At 47.7% G+C, this 19,445-nt stretch overlaps 1 protein-coding gene and 1 long non-coding RNA gene across 3 annotated transcripts in view; one reads left to right on the plus strand and one right to left on the minus strand.

Moving 5' to 3' along the window:
• The first annotated feature begins 1,639 nt into the window (after nt 1–1,639).
• Nucleotides 1,640–15,594, plus strand: LOC138432713 (uncharacterized). Its single transcript, XR_011253958.1, has 3 exons — nt 1,640–3,644; nt 3,961–4,061; nt 13,289–15,594. It is a non-coding gene; the product is annotated as an uncharacterized lncRNA (long non-coding RNA).
• Nucleotides 13,811–19,445, minus strand: part of PINX1 (PIN2 (TERF1) interacting telomerase inhibitor 1) — a 64,985-nt gene continuing 59,350 nt past the window's right edge. For both annotated transcript variants that reach the window (XM_069574181.1, XM_069574183.1), the window contains one exon: nt 13,811–14,515. In XM_069574181.1, coding sequence (XP_069430282.1) covers nt 14,045–14,515 — 471 coding nt within the window. In that variant the 3' untranslated portion in view covers nt 13,811–14,044. The remainder of the gene's footprint in view (nt 14,516–19,445) is intronic.

Below are 19,445 nucleotides of genomic sequence, written 5' to 3' on the forward strand. Positions count from 1 at the left end.
TTGCAGTTGTTGTCTACGGCAATAATTTCTGGCATTTCGTTCGGAGAGAGGGCGAGAGCCTGGATTGTGCAGGACGCGGGCGTTAAACTCCGTGTTGCCAGGAGGGGCTCCGCACCGAGCGCGTGAGCTGTGAGCACGCAGGAACTCTGGCTCTCTCGCTCTCTCCCTTTCTTGATTTCTTCATTGACTTGCATCTACTCATTGATTCACCTGAGCAACTTTATGCAAACGCGCTCTGGTGCGGGCGGCGCTCAGGGGTGCTGAGTAGCTGTGACCCCGGCTGCCTCTCGGACCTTCGGTACCTGAGCTCCGCATGGACTTCAAGCGTCCCCAAAGCCCGGGGCCCAGAGGGCTGAGCGAGAGGGGCCAGGACTGGCGTCCTCCGAGGCATCCCCATACCTGTCTGGCCAGCGCGGGGCCCAGGACCTGTCTGGCCAGTTGTTGGCGAGGTGGATTCAAGGCAACGATGCCAAGGACTGAGATGTGTAAGTCTGCGGTGCCGGGTCCTGCAGGTGCTTGGACCCGCTTTGGGATGGGATGGGGGTTCCCGCAGCCATGGAGAGTAGAGCCGAGGGTTTGCCATGTGACGATTCGGGGGGCAGTAGACCTGTCTGCTCACACACTGAGCCATACTCTAGCAGCGTGTATTGTGCGAACTCCCCTCTCTCTCAAATGACTTTTTTCCTTCTTCCCTTCTCTATTTCCTCCTTCCCTGCTCCACTGCTCACCTCCTTCCCTTTCTAGTCTCCGCCCTCCCTCCTCCTTCCCCTCTCTCCTCCTTCCCCTCTCTCCCTCCTCTCTCCTCTCTCTCCCATCTCCCCTCCCTCTCATCTTCCTTTAGGTCTGTAGTTCACTGAACAGCATTTACAGGAACACAGGACTTGAAGTCAGAAACGGTTGCTTCAAGTTACTAGTGGTGTGATCATAGTTCATTCACGGGATCTCAGCCACAGTTTCTTCGCCAGTAAAATGGGGATAATACAGGATTCCTGACATGCTGTTTTTGAAAGAACCTCACGCATCCAGTCCCATCACATCATGGCAGATGGATGGGGAAACAGTGGAAACAGTGGCTGACTTTGTTTTTCTGGGCTCTAAAATCACTGCTGATGGTGATTGCAGCCATGAAATTAAAAGACGCTTACTCCTTGGAAGGAAAGTTATGACCATCCTAGACAGCATATTAAAAAGCAGAGACATTACTTTGCCAACAAAGGTCCATCTAGTCAAGGCTATGGTTTTCCCAGTGGTCATGTACGGGTGTGAGAGTTGGACTATAAAGAAAGCTGACCACCAAAGAATTGATGCTTTTGAACTGTGATATTGGAGAAGACTCTTGAGAGTCCCCTGGACTGCAGGGAGATCCAACCAATCCATGCTAAAGGAGATCCGTCCTGGGTGTTCATTGGAAGGACTGATGTTGAAGCTGAAACTCCAATACTTTGGCCACCTAATGCAAAGAGCTGACTCACTGGAAAAGACCCTGATGAGGGCAAGAGGAGAAGGGGACAACAGAGGATGAGATGGTTGGATGGCATCACTGACTCGATGGACATGAGTTTGGGTGGACTCCAGGAGTTGGTAATGAATAGGGAGGCCTGGCGTGCTGCGGTTCACAGGGTCGCAAAGAGTCGGACACAGCTGAGCGACTGAACTGAATTGAACGTGAACCTTAAATAACTGTGAAATGTTATACAATGATGAATGGATGGAACCTTAAATATAGAATTAATAGGGTTCAGCCCACAAAACTTTCCCCTCGAGGAGCTTTCCTGATTCTATTTGCAGCTGAAGAGTTTTGGTGATTCTAGAAGGAGAGAGAAGGGAGGGGGCACACATTCTTGCCTCGAGGCAGCAGCCCTGGCTCCTGACCCTGGACTCTGCTCAGTACCACGTGCTGGTTGGCCACACTGAGCTGGGGCTGCCACGGCTCCCAACCCTACTCTCTGCGGTTTTGTGCACGTGTCTTACCAGGGCTTTCTGTCCCTCACACCAGGCTGGAGGTCAAAAGCATCATCACCAGCATGATCACCTTTGCTCACACTGATTTATCTTTACTCCACTGACAGTCCTTGCAAAGGTCCTTCAGAGCTCATCCTTGCCTCCATACAACCCTCTGAATTAGGCAGCCCAGATGGTAGCATTAATTCCCTGATAAGGCAGGTGGCAGAGCAGAGACCTGAACACACATCCCATCCTCAGGTCTCTACTCCTCAGTTCTGGGGCTCCCCTGTGTCGGATTCCGACTCAGATCAGAGCCCCGCACCAGACAAGTGCTTCTCAGCAGCACTGATGGTTACTACCAGTTCTGGTGCTTCTAATCAGAACACAAGTGCTTCTAACCTCTGCTTGTCCACCCCCTCCAGATGCATCCCTCAAGTTCCACTGGGCCTTTCCTCCTCCAAAGAGCACTTGAAGTTCAAGGCAAGGTGAAAAGCAAATGGGCTACCCCTGTTGGCTACAGGGAAAGTGCCTGCTGGAGAGGCTGGAGAGGGTCCAGGCCTGCTGGCTGCCTTCTCCTTCCTCCTGCCCCCCTGGCCCCAGGCCTGACTTCCCTCTAAGAAACGGAGTTCCTCTCTTTCAGCCAACAGAAATCTCTTCACAGTCAGAAGTTTAGGAGAAATTCATCACGTTCTTGGATTTAGAATAATTTGGGGGGATTAAACCAGACAACAGAGTTGTGTGATATATCTGGAGGGTTACCTGAGTGGACACAGGACACCTGGCCAGACTTCCACAACATCCTAGATGTGACAGCTGCTCTACAGGGCATTTACGGGAGGTGGGAATAGGATTTTCAGATGACATTGCTCCTGACTGTGGGTAGCAGAGAACCCTGGTAACATCAAAACCCTTGATGTTTGGATTTGAGAGTAGAGAAATCCCACGGGTAGAGAAACTTGGGGTTTCCCAGAACAGACTTTCTGGTTACTTACAGAATGCCCCTGTACATGTGTGTGTTCACCTCTGATCAGTCACATCTCCCAGTGAAGGGGGGACAGATCCTGACTTAGAGCCAGAAGTCCAGTCCCATCTGTGCACCTGAGCAAGTCTCTCAGCCAGCATACAGGGTGGAAAGCCCAGGGCAGCATACAGGTGGAGGCCCAGGGAACTGCTAAGGGGCTGGCCTGTGCTGCGTGCGTACCCAAGGCAGCGCCCAGGTAAGCGGTGCTCATCCTGGGATCTGTGTTTGCCCCCTCCCTAGCACTGAGGGCCAGGGGAGGTCCATGTCAAGAACAGACATTTTCTACGTTAATTTTCTCTTGCTTCACTCTGAACAATGATCAGGTTTCCTTCTGTAAGGCAGCGTGCATGTAGAATGACTGCGCTGAAATGATCTTTATTTTTTTAACGTTTATGTATTTATGTGTGTGTGTGTGTGTGCTGGTTGCACCGAGTCTACGTTGCAGCAAGCAGGGACCTTTAGTTGCAGCAGGCGAGCTCCTAGTTGTGGCACATGGGACCTAGTTCCCTGGCCAGGGATCAACTCCAGGCCCTCTGCATTGGGAGTGTGGAGTCTTGGCCACTGGACCACCAGGGGAAGTCCCTGAAATGATCTTTAATTGGTCAGAAGCTAAACTCTCAGACCAATTTAAATGGAGAACCAGCAAACGGCAAGGAAAACTAACAACTGGTTCGAGCAGGTATGTTTCCATCTCTGCAATCCTATTGTCTCTTCTTTCCAAATGTCTCAGGGGAAGAGAGGAACTGACTGTGGATTGCCTATAATTAATACAGAATGGGGACTATGTCTTTTCTGAGCCTATGTGTACACATGTCAGGATAATGAGTGACACGGTGAGGCAGGACTGATAGCGATCTCATCTCGGGGCACTCTGTCATCAGCCAGCAATGCTGGTGTGAGAAAACAAGGGTACTTCTTATTTGTTTGGCTCTAGGTGATTGCTTTACTGGGTGGGTTTCAAGCTACCATTACTTTATGTTTTGTTTTTTAATCAGATGCTCACTGAGGTGCAGTGTACCCACAGAGAAGTGCACAGACGTGCGTGCTGGCGGAGATTTCCCAGGGACCGCACCTGCGTAAGCAGCGCTCACATCCTGTAAGAGAATGCTGCTTCCACTGCTACTAACTTTGAAACTCCTTAAGGGCAGGGACTGGGTGAAAAAAAAAAAAATCAGTTAATCCAATTTATCCAAGACAGGAAAAGAGGAAAAAAGAAACAACAAACAAAAAACATATGGGACAAATAGAAAACACAGTAAGATGTTAGATTAAAACCCAACCATATCAATGATCACGTTAAGCATTTATGACCGAGCTACTCCATTTAAAAGGCAGCAAGTGTCAGGTTGGATAGAAAGAAGCAAGACTCAACTGCATGGTGACTGTAAATAAATCCACTGTAAAGAAATCCACAAAGATACAGATGAATTAAAAGTAAAAGAATGGGAATTCTGGTTTCTAGTTTGCCGTGCAAGGGTCTTAGAAGTTATCAGTCACATTCATGTTGTTCGCTTGCTAAGTTATGTCCGAATCTTTGCAACCTCGTGGACTGCAGTGTGCCAGGCTTCCCTGTCCTTCACTATCTCCCAGAGTTTGTGCAAATCCATGTCCGCTGAGTCAGTAATGCCATCCAACCATCTGATCCTCTGCTGCCCCCTTCTCCTTTTGCCTTCAGTCTTTCCCAGCATCAGGGTCTTTTTCAGTGAGTCAGCTCTCTGTATCAGGTGGCCGAAGTCCTTCCAATGAGTATTCAGGGCTGATTTCCTCTAGGATTGACTGGTTTGATCTCTTTGCAGTCCAAGGGACTCTCAAGAGTCTTCTCCAACACCACAGTTCAAAAGCATCAATTCGTTGGCACTCAGCTTTCTTTATGGTCCACGTCTTACATCTGTACATGACTACTGGAAAAACTATAGCTTTGACTATACAGATCTTTGTTGGCAAAGTGATATCACTGCTTTTTAATACACTGTCTAAATTTGTCATAGCTTTTCTTCCAAGGAGCAAGCATCTTTTAATTTCATAGCTACAGTCACCATCTGCAGTGATCTGGGAGCCCAAGAGTGTAAAATCAGTCACTGTTTCCACTTTTCCCCCTTCTATTTGCCTGAAGTGATGGGACCAGATGCCGTGATCTTAGTTTTTAGAATGTTGAGTTTTAAACCAGCCAAGTCATATTCTAACAATAAGAAAAAAAGATGAACAAACCAAAAATCAACAATCTTTTTAGATCCATCAGAGAATTAGGTCACAGGACGTGAGATAATAGAAAATATATATTGGTCTCTGCCTCTGGTTCCTGGCACAGAGTTCCCGAAGCCCTTGTAAATTCCTAAGTGATAAGAGCACTAGGGGCATCTTTTGTTCTATTGAGGTGACTCTGGGTGGGCATCTGGACAGGGGCTGGTCACCAGAAAGACCAAAGCATAATTAGCAGCTTGGAATTTTCAGCTCCACCCTCCATCCTCCTGAGAAGGGAAAGGGGCTGAAAATAGAGTTGACAATTGATCATGCCTACATGAAAAAACCTCCATAAAAATCCTAAAGTACAGTATTCAGAGAGCCTTCAAGATGGTGAACGCAGCCACATCAGGAGGGTGATGTGCCCCCAGCTTCAGGGGACAGAATTTCCTGTGCTGGGGACCCTCCCAGACCTATGTATCTCTTCATCTGGCTATTCATGCGTACCCTTTATCACATCCTTTAATAACCTGGTAAGCGCAAGGAAGAGCTTCCCTGAGTTCTTGCAATTTGATCATACCTGAGGAGGGGGGTATTGGAACCTCTGATCTGTAGTTTGTTGGTCAGAAGCAGGTGATATCCTGGGCTTGCAGCTGGGGTCTGAAGTGGGGCAGGGGACCCCGGGGAGAGGGCCAGTCTTTTGAGACTGAATCCTTAACCTGTGGGGATTGATGCTATCTCCGGGTAGACAGAGTCAGAAGTGAGTTAAATTGTAGAACACCCAGGTGGTATTGCAGAAAATTTCTTGGTGAAAAGCCACACATTTGGTGACCAGAAATGAAGTGTTTTCTGTGAGTTAGTAAAGGAGAGTCATCGGGAAGAAACATACAGTAGGGAAGAACTGGTCTGTTTGCGTCCCCCACCCCGTACTGCCCCGCCTCATTCAGGAGACAAAAACTGAGGTTTTATCCAAACACAGGACAAACTGACGCCCCTGGGATTGGAGAGACATATAGATGGATATGGAAGAATGGTCCTTTTACCAGAGGACAAACCCTGAGGATAAACCGCCTCGGGAAGCAGCACCAGATTCATTTTTACCCAGTACATCATGTCTGGCTTTCAACACAAAGTTTACAAATTATACTAAAGGGCAAAACACACAGTTTGAAAAGAAGGAGCAAGTATCAGAGTAAATTCAGATATGACAGGGATGTTGTGGTTATCAGACTGGGAATTTTAACTGTGATCAGTAATTCCCTGGTGGTCCAGCAGTTAGGACTCCTCACTTCCACTGAAAGGGCATGGGTTCAGCCCCCTGATCGAGGAACTAAGGCCCCAGAAGCCTTGCAGTGTGGCCAAAAAACCAGAGAAAAATCTCTATGATTAAATGTGCTGAAGGTCTAGTGGAAAAACTACACAGCACTCAAGAACAGATGGGTAATATAAGTAGAGAGATGGGAATTCCAGGAAAGAGTAAAAAAGAGATGCTCAAAATCAAAAACACAGTCAGAAGTGAAGAATGCCTTATGGGTTCACAGACTGCACACAGCTGAGCAGAGTCAGTGAGCTTGAGAACGTGTCAATAAAAAGGCCCCAAACTGTAAAGCAAAGAGAAAAAAGAAAAAAAAAGAAACAGTATATTCAAGAACAGTGATTCAACTACAAAAGCTGTGAAGTGTTAGTCACTCAGCCATGTCTGACTCTTTGCAACCCCATGGACTGTAGCCCGCAGGCTCCTCTGTCCATGGGATTTCCCAGGCAAGAATACAACAGTGGGTTGCCATTTCTCTTTTCAAGGGATCCTGACCAAGGCTTCCATGCCCAAATGGACTAAGTTATACCTTGAGCAAAATTAATTCAACTATTCAAAACAAAAATCAAATGTAGTACCCATCACCTTTCCAGGATCAAAAAAAGGGTTGGGCCTGGGGAGACACCATTCCAAAGGCTAGTTTATGAATGAATGACCTTGGTCAAGGTACTTAGAAACTCTGAGCCTCTTTCTTCATCTTCAAGACGGGGAATGTAATGCGGTGGCTCTTACGGTGTTGAGGAGAGCAGAATCGCTGTTCTCAGGGACGGATATTTGGAAGGGTCCTCTGGCTTGGAAGCCCGAGTACACTTGTCGCCGCTCTGCTGGCACTGGCTCACACTGTGCCCTCATCTCAGGTTGGCAGCACCTCACCCCATCATGGCAGGATGTTGTAATCCCTCCAGGCTGAATTACAACAACTTGCTCGACTCAGCCCACCAAGGAGACCCAGGGAGGGCAGGATCCGGAGTCTGTCACCTGGGAAGTCTGAGTCAGTGTGACCACACCCGGCCGGCCTCAGGGCCCAGCCCACAGCTCACCTCCCAGTGGGAGTGCTGAGCCTTCCTGGGACTTTTATGTCTTCAGCGTGATCTGGCCACACCTTCCTCTGCTGCACCCAGAGCTGGTCACCCACGAAGGGGTTCGGGAACCCCGGTGACAGGGGAGCTGGCTCTGCTGCCGGTACTTCCTCTTCTGAGGGGCCACCAGTGCCTTCCCATGACTGGGGTCCTTAATTCATGTGGTGATTTAGTTGCTAAAGTGAAGGGAAAGTGATAAGTCACTCAATCGTGTCTGAATCTTTGCGACCCCACGGACTATACAGTCCATGGAATTCTCCAGGACAGGATACTGGAGTGGGTAGCCTTTGCCTTTCTCCAGGAGATCCTCCCAACCCAGGGAATGAATTCAGGTCTCTCACATTGCAGGCGGATTTTTTGCCAGCTCAGCCACCAGGGAAGCCTGATTTAGTTGCTAAGTTGTGTCCAACTCTTGCGACCCCGTGGACTGTAATCCGGCAGGCTCCTCTGTCCATGGGGCTTCCTGTAGGCAGCTCTTACTCTCATTTCTCCTCTTGGGCTTGGAGGGAGAGAGGAACTGCATTGGGGGTCTTCTCCAAGTGTTTCACTAAGTCCTTTTTCCGTTTAATCCTACAACCGCCACTGGAGGAAGGGATCCTTGAGAGTGGGGCCCTGAGCTCCCAGTGGCAAGGTGACAAGGAAGGCATAGGGGTAAAGTGGGGAGAAGTCCGTGATCAAGCCCTCAGGCGGGGTGTGGAGGGCTCTGGTATCGAGAATTGGAAGGAACTACCACGTTGGGGCTGTGGCTACGGCAGTGCAGCCCTGATCAAGCATCTTCATCTTGGGATACACTTGAGGCCTTCAGAGCGTGGTCCCTGCTGTGGTCTCTTCATTTGCTTCTTCATTTAAGGGTCCTCCTGAACCTGCTGTGCGCCAGGCACTGTTCTGGGCGCTCCAGGTATACAAAGATTAACTCTGCGTCCAGAGGCCCTTGACCTGAATGGGGAAAACGATACATCCCAAAGTTGTAACACAGGGCTTCCCAGGCGGCTCTCGTGTAAAGAGTCTGCCTGCCAACGCAAGAGACACGGGTTCTGTGCCTGGGTCGGGAAGATCCCCTGGAGAAGGAAACGGCAACCCACTCCAGTACTCTCGCCTGAGAATCCCATGGACAGAGGAGCCTGGCGGGCTACAGGCCATGGGGTTTCATGCAGCCCCTCACCAGGGAAAGCCGCAAGGATGAGGGAGAAGCGCACTCTTCTGCCAGCCAAGGTGCTGGGCATCGCCCCTGAGCTCCCACACCTTCATTTCCCCCGGTTCTGAAGGCTGGATGGAACTGGGATCTGCCTTCAGCTGTTTTCCCTTTTCTTAACAAATGTTTGTTGCTAGGATCTTTTCTTGTTTGTAATTGTCTATTTATTCTGCTTTTGACTGTGCTGGGTGTCCGTGGCTTCGTGGAGGCTTTCTCTGGGTTCCTTGAGCAGGGCTGCGTTCCTGTTGTGATTCTGACTTCCCATGTGGTGGCTTCTCTTGCTGCAGAGGACCGGCTACAGGGCTCAGGAGTTGCGGCTCACGGGTTTATTGCCCTGTGGCATGTGGCTCATGCAATCTTCCCGAATCAGGGATCGAATCCATGTTCCCTGTGTTAGCAGGCGGATTCTTATTCACTGCGCCACCAGGAAGTCCTGTTAATAGGCTTTTGTTCCATCTGGGTTCAAAGGGTGTCCCGGCTGTTAGGTGAAGTGGGGCTACCTGAAGGCCACCCCCTCTAGTTCTTCCACACCTGGCTCCCTCAGCTGATGTGCAGGGGACAGGAGGGACAGGGGAAGGGGAGGCTGAGATAGAAGCGGGGGTCTTTCTCACACTCCCCACTTACACAAAACACACTTTTTAGATTACTCTATATGGAGGAATGTGGCTTCTCAGGTGGCATAGTGGTAAAGAATCCACCTGCCAATGCAGGAAATGCAAGTTTGATCCCTGGGTTGGGAAGATCCCCTGGAGGAGGAAATGGCTACCCACTCCAGTATTCATGCCTGGGAAATCCCACAGACATAGCAGCCTGGTGGGCTACAGTCTCTGGGGTCACAAAGAGATACTACTGAGCACACACACAAACGGAGGAATGTGCATATAATTCTGCTTATTTATCACAGAGTTTAAAATGTTGTTAATAAGGGAGATTGTAGGAGAAAGTCACTCTTCAGGTTCAGGTCAAATGAGTCAGCAAAGAATTTCCCAAAGCTCACCACCCAACTTGATAACGCCCGCATGAAAGCTGAGGCAGGTGCAGCACCATCGAGCCTGTGTAAGCGTAGCCAGGTCTCAGGTATGGCCCACAGAGTGTGTCCCAGGGCACGGCAGCGCATTTTCAATGACGCAAGTTGGTACGTCTTGAGGGTGGGTGGACCCTGTAGTGAATTTGTTTCTCTGTTCTGAACTGGCCTGGGCTCAGCCTGAGGTTGGGGCTCAGTAGACATTTTCAGAACTAATAAATGTCTTTCAGCAACCATGTACTTTTCTCTAAGGAGATGCGACATGGGACATACTAACAGAAAATTTAAGATAAAACTGATTACGAAATTCTTCCTTTGGTCAAATAACTCACTGTACTGTAGTTTTCCTTAAAAGTTGACTACTTATGCAGCGGCAAAGAAGCCCCCTGCAACGTAGGACACGTGGGTTTGATCCCTGGGTCTGGAAGATCTCCTGGACAAGGAAATGGCAGCCCACTCCAGTAGACTGGCCTGGAGAATCCCATGGACAGAGGAACCTGGCGAGCTCCAGTCCATGAGGTCACAGAGTCGGACACAATTTAGTGATTAGACAGCAATGCTTACGCAAAAATTCAGCTCAGGTGGGAGGAAAGCACCCTGCAGCCACTCCTCGCTGGCAACCTAGATGCGCCCGTTCCTACCTACCCTTTCCTACGCACCGCCTCTATCTGCATCCCCTGCGCGGACCCCATCATGGCTTTGAGCATGACTTTTTAGTGTGTTCAGGATTTCCTAACTGAAGAGCATATTTTCCTCAAGGAGTCTAGTCATCCTCTTTATTAGGACACGATACTAATTTGCTCAGTAATAACTGAGCACTATAAAACCTGATATCAGAGCATCCAATCTGACCTGGCCAGCTCCACGAGCCAGTGCAACAGGCTCCAAACTGCAGTGGCTGCAGAACCTTCGAGACAAACTGGGTGACGGCGGGGAATTTCTTACTAAGGGAATTTCTTACTAGTAATTTCTTACTAAGCGTCTAAGAAAGGCGCTGCTGGCCGGACCAGAGGCTGCGATCGCTGGGGCAGACGGTGCTGACACATTTCTCTGATGTTGTTCCTAAAAAAGGCAGGTCCCGGCTTGTCCTGCCAGGGTCAGCCAGCAGGTGAGTAGAGAAGAGCTATGCACTGTGGTATGAAACAAATGCTCGTTTTGGTTTCATCTTTCAGTAGCGTGAGTATTTTCTACAAATTGGAAGGAATTCCATCTTTGTTTCATAGACTAGCAAATGGATCTTAGGAAGCTGAGTTACACACACAATATCCCATCAACCTCTTGACCACGCTGGAAAAGAAAACCTATTGAGAATTTCTAACGTGCCATGAACCCAAAAGTATTTTCCGCAGTTTGTATAAACAATACTAACTCAAGTTAACTGTAAAACTCTTTGCAGTTGGCCAGCTGCTTTCACATACATTCTCATTTAAAAGTAGGGCATGTGAAGAGCATCAGCCATAGAAAATCTTGCTAAGATCCCACATGTCACACGGCCATGGCCACAAAAATTAAAAAAAAAAAAACTTTCTTTTGCTAGGACACGTGATGTCACAAGGGTGAGGACTAAATAAAAAATCGTGGGTGTGTGGCCAGGGAAGAGAAGGGACTGGAGCATCACTGGTTCCCTGGGAGCAGCATCAACCTAGTGATAAAAGTTGAAAGAGGTCCTTTTATAAAATACAGTTTACCCATAAAGGCGGATAACAATAATAGTTATCTTACTGGGTTGTTTGAAGACTAAATGAGTTGATTTATTTAAAGTGCTTGGAACAAGGCCGGGCACACAAGACCACATGTAGTAATAATTATTTTCTACTACAATTAACAGTAAAGGAAAGAAGGGCATTACTGACAACATTTAAGAACCCCTTAATGGCAGAAAGATTTTCCTGGGCACCTATGTTCCCCCTCTTAAAACTGAAGGATGCCAAAGAAAGCATTGACAGCTACAGTATTAATATATTTTCATCTAGTGAGGTAACCTAAGGCAAAAAACATGGCTCATATATTAACTGTTTTTAAAGTATCATGCCTATGAAATTCAAGCGTCCAGAGAGCATGCACTTCATTGTTCTAAATTCCACCTTAGATCCAGAAAACTAAGTGACCTGAGAAAGAGATACTTCAGAAAAATGAAAGCTGAGCATTTCTAGAGAAAATCAAAGATTCTGTGTCAAAGCAAACGGTCACGCTGTCTGCTCTTTGCTGTGTGTGTGCCTTTTTCTCAGACTACCCTCTCGATTATTAAAATCATTTGGTTCTTTCCGTGGCCCGTTAAAATCATCATCACAGTCTACAGGTGCTCTCTGTGAGAGTCACACTTAACTAGTCTCGCAATGTCACTGCCTCGGGTTTCCAACTCCGAGAGCTCCCTGCAGCCCCTCCGTCCTCTGGTCTTGCCACCACCCCCTGAACCCCAGATGACTGGTGTGCAGCTCCCTGCTCCCTAAACGCCCATTCACTTCCTCCTCCTGCACAATATTCAGCATATTCTGACTCTTCATTTTTATTGGTAAAGGAAGTTAAAGTAAATAAAAGGCAAAAAAGAAACAAACCCACCCCAGTCTATAGACATAGATAATTATCTTCAGGTTTTCTATGTGGCCACTCCCTTCTGAAACTCTAGTTTCAAGACAAGACAGGACAAGCAGAGATAACTTGGGCATGGGCCTTCCGGGGAGAAAAGTGACTTTAAAAATCTTTGGTGCTTTATTATACTGGACCTTGCTTGGAATTCTGAATGCTGAGGGCCGCAATAAACTCAGAAGCTAGACTTCATAAGAATTTTTCCTGTGGTATGTGTCTGTATACTTTTAAGCAGTTAGCATCATTCGGAGCCTTAGGAGACTAAAATCAAACATACTTCATGCACTTTTTCTGTTTTAAGATTCTCAGGGCCATGCTTCTTCATATATAATGTGTGACCCCAGGGGTTCAAGTCAAGGGCACGAGCTCATCAGGCGGTGGTTGAGTTTCCATTCCTCTTATCCAGGAGCATATCTACAAATAGGTGGGAGGCAGCGCACTGCCAGCCTGCGCGCCACAGTCCCGCGGCTCCAGACAGGCCTGCAGGATGGGGAGCAGGCATCCAGCAAGGGCTGAGAGGAAAACCGGGAACTGAAAAGAAGAGGGGAGCAGGGAAGAGGCAGTGCAAGGGTGAAAGGGTGCAGAAGAGAAGAAAGCAGAGGTCAAGAGAACAGAGAGAGCGGAAGAGCGGAAACCACACGCTGGGCCTCAAAACCAGCTGCACTTTTCTTTTTCATTCTGTGTCCCAAAGAGGGTGTGACAGTGTCTGCAGTTTTCTGGGGAAACCCACGTGTAGAGTTGAACCATCACACAGGCAGACACGCCAGGGTGTGTCAGGGCGGGTATAAACACAGGAGGTGACACCAGTTGGTGTGAGCAAGGCTGAAGGTATCTTTTACACTTTATGTAATGTTCATTTATTTTATTAATATTACGGCAGTCTCAATCGTGATGAAATTGACTTCATAAACTTAAGAGTCTCATTCTTTTGTTTTGTTTTGTTTAGCCTCCTGAGGATCTCCTGATGGTCAGAGGTGAAGAGGAGCCCTCTCTAGGGGTCTGTCCTCAGGGAGCCCACCTGGATGCGTGTCTGGCCACAGACTCCCGCTGAGGAGCTGCGAGAGGCCTCCTGTGAGAGCTGGGAAGTCAAACTGTGTCCACTGTCACCTCGCTGCTTCCAAGCTGTGGCTTTGGGGAAGAGGACCTCAAAATACACGGCTGTCACTGCTCAGTAGAAGAGAGAGCATTAAAGCAATTTCCCCATCACCACCACACTAGACCAAAACAACTCTCTGATTTGGGAATGTAATCATATAAAACCGACTTGGCAAAAATGCGGGGGCTGGCTATAGAACAAAAAGAACTCTCTGAATGCCTTTTAATCCTTTAATTAGACTGAGTCCTTCAGAAGTGAGCAGTTCCTTGTTACTGAAGGAAACCAAGAGCAAATATAGCCTGTAAGAGACACACACGTGTGTGTGCATATAACGCTGCGCTCACCTAAAGGTGAATGAATGTGCCAACGGACTCAGAGTCCAGTAAGGAATTTATTTGTCTGTGACAGCCATGATTTGGAACATTGAAAAGTTCTGGGAATAGGATTTGGGAAAACGTGGTGTGGGCGAGACGCGGCAGGGGCCAGGCATGTCGGAGGCGGCGCGCACACGGCTCCCTGGGTGAACCCGCCTGACACCCGGCCAGGGAAGTCTGTCCCGGCAGCGCCCTGACAGCAGGGGAGCTGGGAGGCACCGCTCCAGAGAACTTATTTGGAACCTTTCTTCTTTTTCTTCTTTTTCACTGGTGTTTCATCTAGCGTACTATCCACTGCTGCCTCAACTTGCTTTGGTCCCTTTTGCTTTTCTTTCCTTTTTTTGGGCTTTGGCGGGGAGTCCTGGTCGTCGAGTGGCCCCACGTGACCCTCTCCAGCCTCAGCAGAAACCCCAGGATTCTCGTCCCAGCGAGGGTCCCCCAGCTCACACTCCACTTGGTTTCTCTTCTTCTTGGCCTTAGGTTGGACGTCGTTTTCCACATTTTTATCTTTTGCCTCTTTCTTTCTTTTCCTTCCCCTTTTCCTTTCCACTGGGGTCTCTGGAGCCTCCAGCCCTGCAGCCATGCCTTGCGCTTTGCTCTTCCGCTCCGCCAAGCGCCTGGCAAAGTACTCCCGGATGGTGAAGGCACTGGTGGTCGTGGTGGAGGTGTCGCTCTCCTCCGCGGCAGACGGGCTGGGGTGGTCCTGGGGTGGGGAAGAGTGAAAAACGGTTATTTATCAGCTAATTGTGCTTCGCCACATCTAGGAGGCCTCCGCCCGGAGCCCCACGCGCTTGTGAGCCCGGAGACCTGGCTAGGGGACCAGGTCTCCCCTTGTCCCCTCCTCCTTGCTGGGCGGAGCTGGGCTGCACAACACGGAACAAGGTGGCCAGATGCGCCGGCTGAGGACTCTACAGGTGGGAGGCCGGACCGGAAGACGCCCTTCACAAGGCAGACGGCAAGTCACTTGGACGGAGTTCTGAGTGAACAGCTCCTGGGCCACAACGTGATAAATGGCAACAGAAGTCCTACAGGCTCAGAAACAGACACTCTGAAAGCCTGGAGCTTTGTGGTGCCGTCAAGACACCTCTTGCCACGCGCTGTGGATTCACAGGCTTTTGTGCCCTGACCCACAAGCTTAGAAACCGTGTGTATGTAAACCCCAGAAGCCATGTGCCAGCCTGGACCTTGGTGTGTCCAGGCACCTTCTTTTCCTGCTGGCAGCCGCTCCGGGGAAGAGGCGCCAGGGCTGGGAGACGGGAGACATCCCCTCCCGCCCCTCGACTCTGCCATGACCTAGACACTCGTGGCTGTGTCCCTCCTGCTTCTAAATGGAGGAATTACTCACTCGTAACCACTGGGATTAACTGCGGTTTACATTTTAATTTTAAATAATATACTCCGGTTATAAAGCTTGAGAAGAGGAAAAAAAAAACCCCTAACTTAATAGGTTGGGAGAAAAAATGAAATGGCTGGTATCACACCATATAGGTTGTGGCTGGCTGGCAGTAAGGAGGTGAAAAAGTGTGTGTAAAAAAGGAAGCACCTTCGAGTAGAAGAATATAAGGACTGTGTTTTAAGTAAAGTCAGTGTCTGGAATAATTTTGCCACAGTCTTTTAAAGTAATCAAGCCATTAAGCAACTAAGCTAAACTTAGGTTTTCATAATTACCTGGGTTCTTCCTTCATATTCACTTATTCGCACAGGAAGAGATTGGTTGTCCGACCCTTTACAAGCTGGAAAACAGTTTTCTAAATAAATCCATTTCCGATTGGAGTCCACAAATTATTCTGAACTTGGTGGGCAAAACTGCTCATGCAGCTAGCTTTATTACAACCAACACATATAACTGAACTACAGATTTTCTTGTTACAGCAGCACTCCAGACCCAGCCCAGTGGCCTCCAGCCTGAAGCTTTGACTGACTCAGTATTATTTCAGTGGGCAATGGGGCTTTGAATGGCCACTGCCCCAGATAGCTGTCACCAGAGATACCTTACCAACAAGATCAAACCTATCCGGTCAACACAAACCTAATTTTACTCCAGGGCTAAAACCACAAAATCATGTAGTCAGTTTTTTAAACTTCAAAAGGTAAAATGTAGAACACCTTTTACCAAGGTGGAATAAACCAACTGAGCGTTTTAAATGTTATCTATCAGTATTTGATTTTGCCTGGAAGCCCATGAAGTAATTTTGAGGAAAATTTAAAAATAGCTGCACAGAAGCCAAAACCAAGGTCACTTTGTCTTTTGGTTCCTCAAATATTGAAAAAGATCTGAAGTTTTGCAGAATAGGATGAAAAATCTTAAGACTCTCTTGATCCCAGCCAATCCCAGTCTCATGGACAAGAAAGGTCATGCCTTCCATGAAGTAAGGGCACACAGCCACACACAGCAAGTCTGTATGAAGGCGGCCTCTTTATATAAAACAGGGCTCATTTAGCTTCACAGTATTAAAGGAGTTTATCTTATGTGGGCCAACTCCTCTGGAGCGTCTCTGTGTCTTTTCAAGTTACATCCTATGGCTCCTTACCTTGTTCACCCATTTATTACCTTCTGAATTCCTGCTTTTAACAGTTAAATCACAGGAACTAATTACTGGTATTAATCACACTTTTTTTAAGATCGTTTTTGAGTCACTTGTTGAATTCAGCGGGCCTTTCTAGGCCCAGAAAATAACTCTGCTCATAATCAACCCCTCTGATGATAAGGATTTTGATAATCACGGGCCACTGCACAGCAAGCTCAGCAGGGCATGGAGACAAGCCAGAGAGGTGCCAGCACCCAAATGCTATTGATCCCAAGGAGAGTACGGGCAAGACAATGACTTTCAGGGAGAGCTGGGGAATGCCAGGGGCAGCCTCCCACACTCCAAGAGTGCATGCGATTTAAAGCCATGGAAACGAAGGAGGGACAGGTTGCAAATCTGAGTGCTGTAGGAGCAAGGAAGGCCCTGGTCTCGTATCTTAGGCTTTTACAAATCCGACACCCAGTTTTACTGCCGTGATTACAATTCTTGTTTCCATATCCTCAGCCACAAATGTGAAAAATGCACACTTCTTCAAAAAAACTAATACTTTTCATATCTGGTCACTTCTTCAGAGTAAATATGTTCTGAGAAATTCACTAGAAACTTTTTAGTACTGAAATAGAATCCACTTGCTTCTTCCCAGGTTTCCACTAAACACATAATGCAACCTCAAAAAGTAAATTCTGTAATACCAAATGTAACTTACACTACTTCATAAACTTTGAGAATCCCAAATTTGCTAGCAGTGTTCTAGAAATGAGTAAAGTAAGTTTACAAATAACTGGAAAACTTCCTGTTCCATACAAAATACTAGCAAGGGAGGTCTGGCTAACTAATGATTTTACCAAATATTTGACTTAACCTCAGGGATTTAGGAAACCTCTTCTTTTAAAATTCCCATTCCTGCTATTAACTAATGGAGAGCCTTAGATAAATCCCATAACTTCTCTGGGTCTCAGTTACTAAGCAAGTCAAATAAGCAGATTAGATTCAACTTGAAAGTCTAAAAGTCACTGAACTCTGAAATGGTCTTTGGGGCAGCCATCCCTCTGTGACACCGAGAGCAGAGGAGGAAGAGAGGCAGGACAAGCAAGCAGCAGGAAGGGCTCGACTCAGAGAGGACTAGCACCCCAACTGCCGAATCGAGACGTAGAAGCGCTAGCAATGCACTTAAAAGTCCGTGCACAGGAAAATATTTCATACTAACCACCTGTATGAAAGTATTTTATACCAACCATCTGCCAGAGAGCAGATCTAGTAACACCACTTAGGAGAGCAGAAAGGGCCAAATACTATTGCACTGAATAATTTGTAAGAATACATTTAAAAGAATTAACACTATATATTAGAAGCTAAAATCAATAAAAGCAAGAAACTGGGGTTGACTATTAACTAGAATATGAATCTATTTTAAATTTACTTCCTGGAAATCACGTTAATGTTTCTAAAAAAGGTGGTAAGAAGCTGTAACTTTTAAAATAACAATCCTATTTTGTACTTAAGGTTTTTTGTCTTTTCTAAAATTATTATTAGTAATCTATTTATTTGGCTGCATCTTGTCTTGGTTGTAGGCTTCCCAGGTGGCGCTAGTGGTAAAGAACCCACCTGCCAATGTAGGTAGACGTAAGAGATGTGGGTTCAATCCCTGGGTCAGGAAGATTCCCTGGAAGAGGGCACGGCACCCCACTCCAGGATTCTTGCCTGGAGAATCCCATGGACTGAGGAGCCTGGCAGGCTGTAGTCCATAGGGTCGCACAGAGTTGGACATGACTGAAGCAACTTAGCATGCAGTCTTAATAGAGGCATGCAAAGTGTTAGCTGCAGCACGTGGGATCTAGTTCTCGGACCAGGGATCAAACCTGGACCCCCTGCACTGGGAGCGTGAAATCCCGTGGACAGAGGAGACTGGTGGGCTACAGTCCGTGGGGTCACAAGGAGTCAGACACGACTGAGCGACTGAGCACACACACATACTGCAGTCACCTCAGGTGCCTGAGAGATGCCTGTCTCCCTTTCTCAGAAGAGGCTGCTATTTACTTCTGTTAGGTACTCTCTCTAGAGGCTGGGCAGCTCAATGAGCCTTGTGCTCCAGCTCTCCTGGGTTCCCTGTCCTCCGTGTCACTCAAACATATCTAATCAGCTGGAATAACAGTAAAAGGACCAAATAAAGAGGATTCTCTTTATTATTCTCAGATGACTGTTGTTAGTAACATTTGAGGCAGGGAAACATAGCAGTCTGGATGGAGAATTAAGAGAGATGTTTATGGCAGGTGTTTAGGTTTTTAAACCTAAAATCTTACCACTTATGATAAGCTTACAATCCAGGATGAAGTTTAAAGGCAAAACTTAGCAACCTAGCCTTTCTCATGTGTCACTGCTGATCTTAAGTTACAAGATGATTGAAGCCTTTTGATTTCCACGCCAAGACACAGAGATCAGGGTGCAACAGTAATCCTTCAGTGAGCTTTTCTCACTGAAAGGAAAATCAGACACCAGAGCCCCAGGGTGGTAGACTCGGCAGTGGGGGCATGAGCTCTGAGTGCTGTGGCTGGTGATGAACAAAAGCTCACTTCCGCCCTGGCCTGTCGTCAGCTTGCGCTGGATCAGTCTGGGAAGAGTTAAGAGAGCTTGGCAAGTGAGGAGTTCGAAAGAACACTTGGCATATTTTCTAAGCTTTCCAGCGGGACAGTTCTGACAAACACAAATTAATTATGTCTTGATGTTATCGTGGGAGGTAGAAATTGCACCCATCCACTTAGGACAGTGATGAATTCAGGTCAGAAGTGATTTCATGTCCCATCAAGAGGAGGGCAGAGCTGAGGTGAGGGCAGTGCCTGACTGTAGGTGCACAAAACGCTTTGCCGACAGAGGGGGCAGAGGACGCTGCTGGGCTCATCCACTGTGTTTGCTTCAGTGCTCTTCAGACCCTCCGTATGCAGCCGTGGGCATCACTTCCTTAAAGAGCAAGTATAAAAGTGCCTCCCCCCAGAAGCTGGTCCCTTGGGCAACAACCTCTCTTCTTTACTATCTGTGACTAGCAATTCATTACTTTTACCTTCTGGTCTTACACAGTCTGTTTTCTAAGCATCTTCCCATGGACACTGT

The sequence above is a fragment of the Ovis canadensis genome, chromosome 2 (genome assembly GCF_042477335.2).
Source record: "Ovis canadensis isolate MfBH-ARS-UI-01 breed Bighorn chromosome 2, ARS-UI_OviCan_v2, whole genome shotgun sequence".
In the NCBI taxonomy this organism is placed as follows: Eukaryota; Metazoa; Chordata; class Mammalia; order Artiodactyla; family Bovidae; genus Ovis; species Ovis canadensis.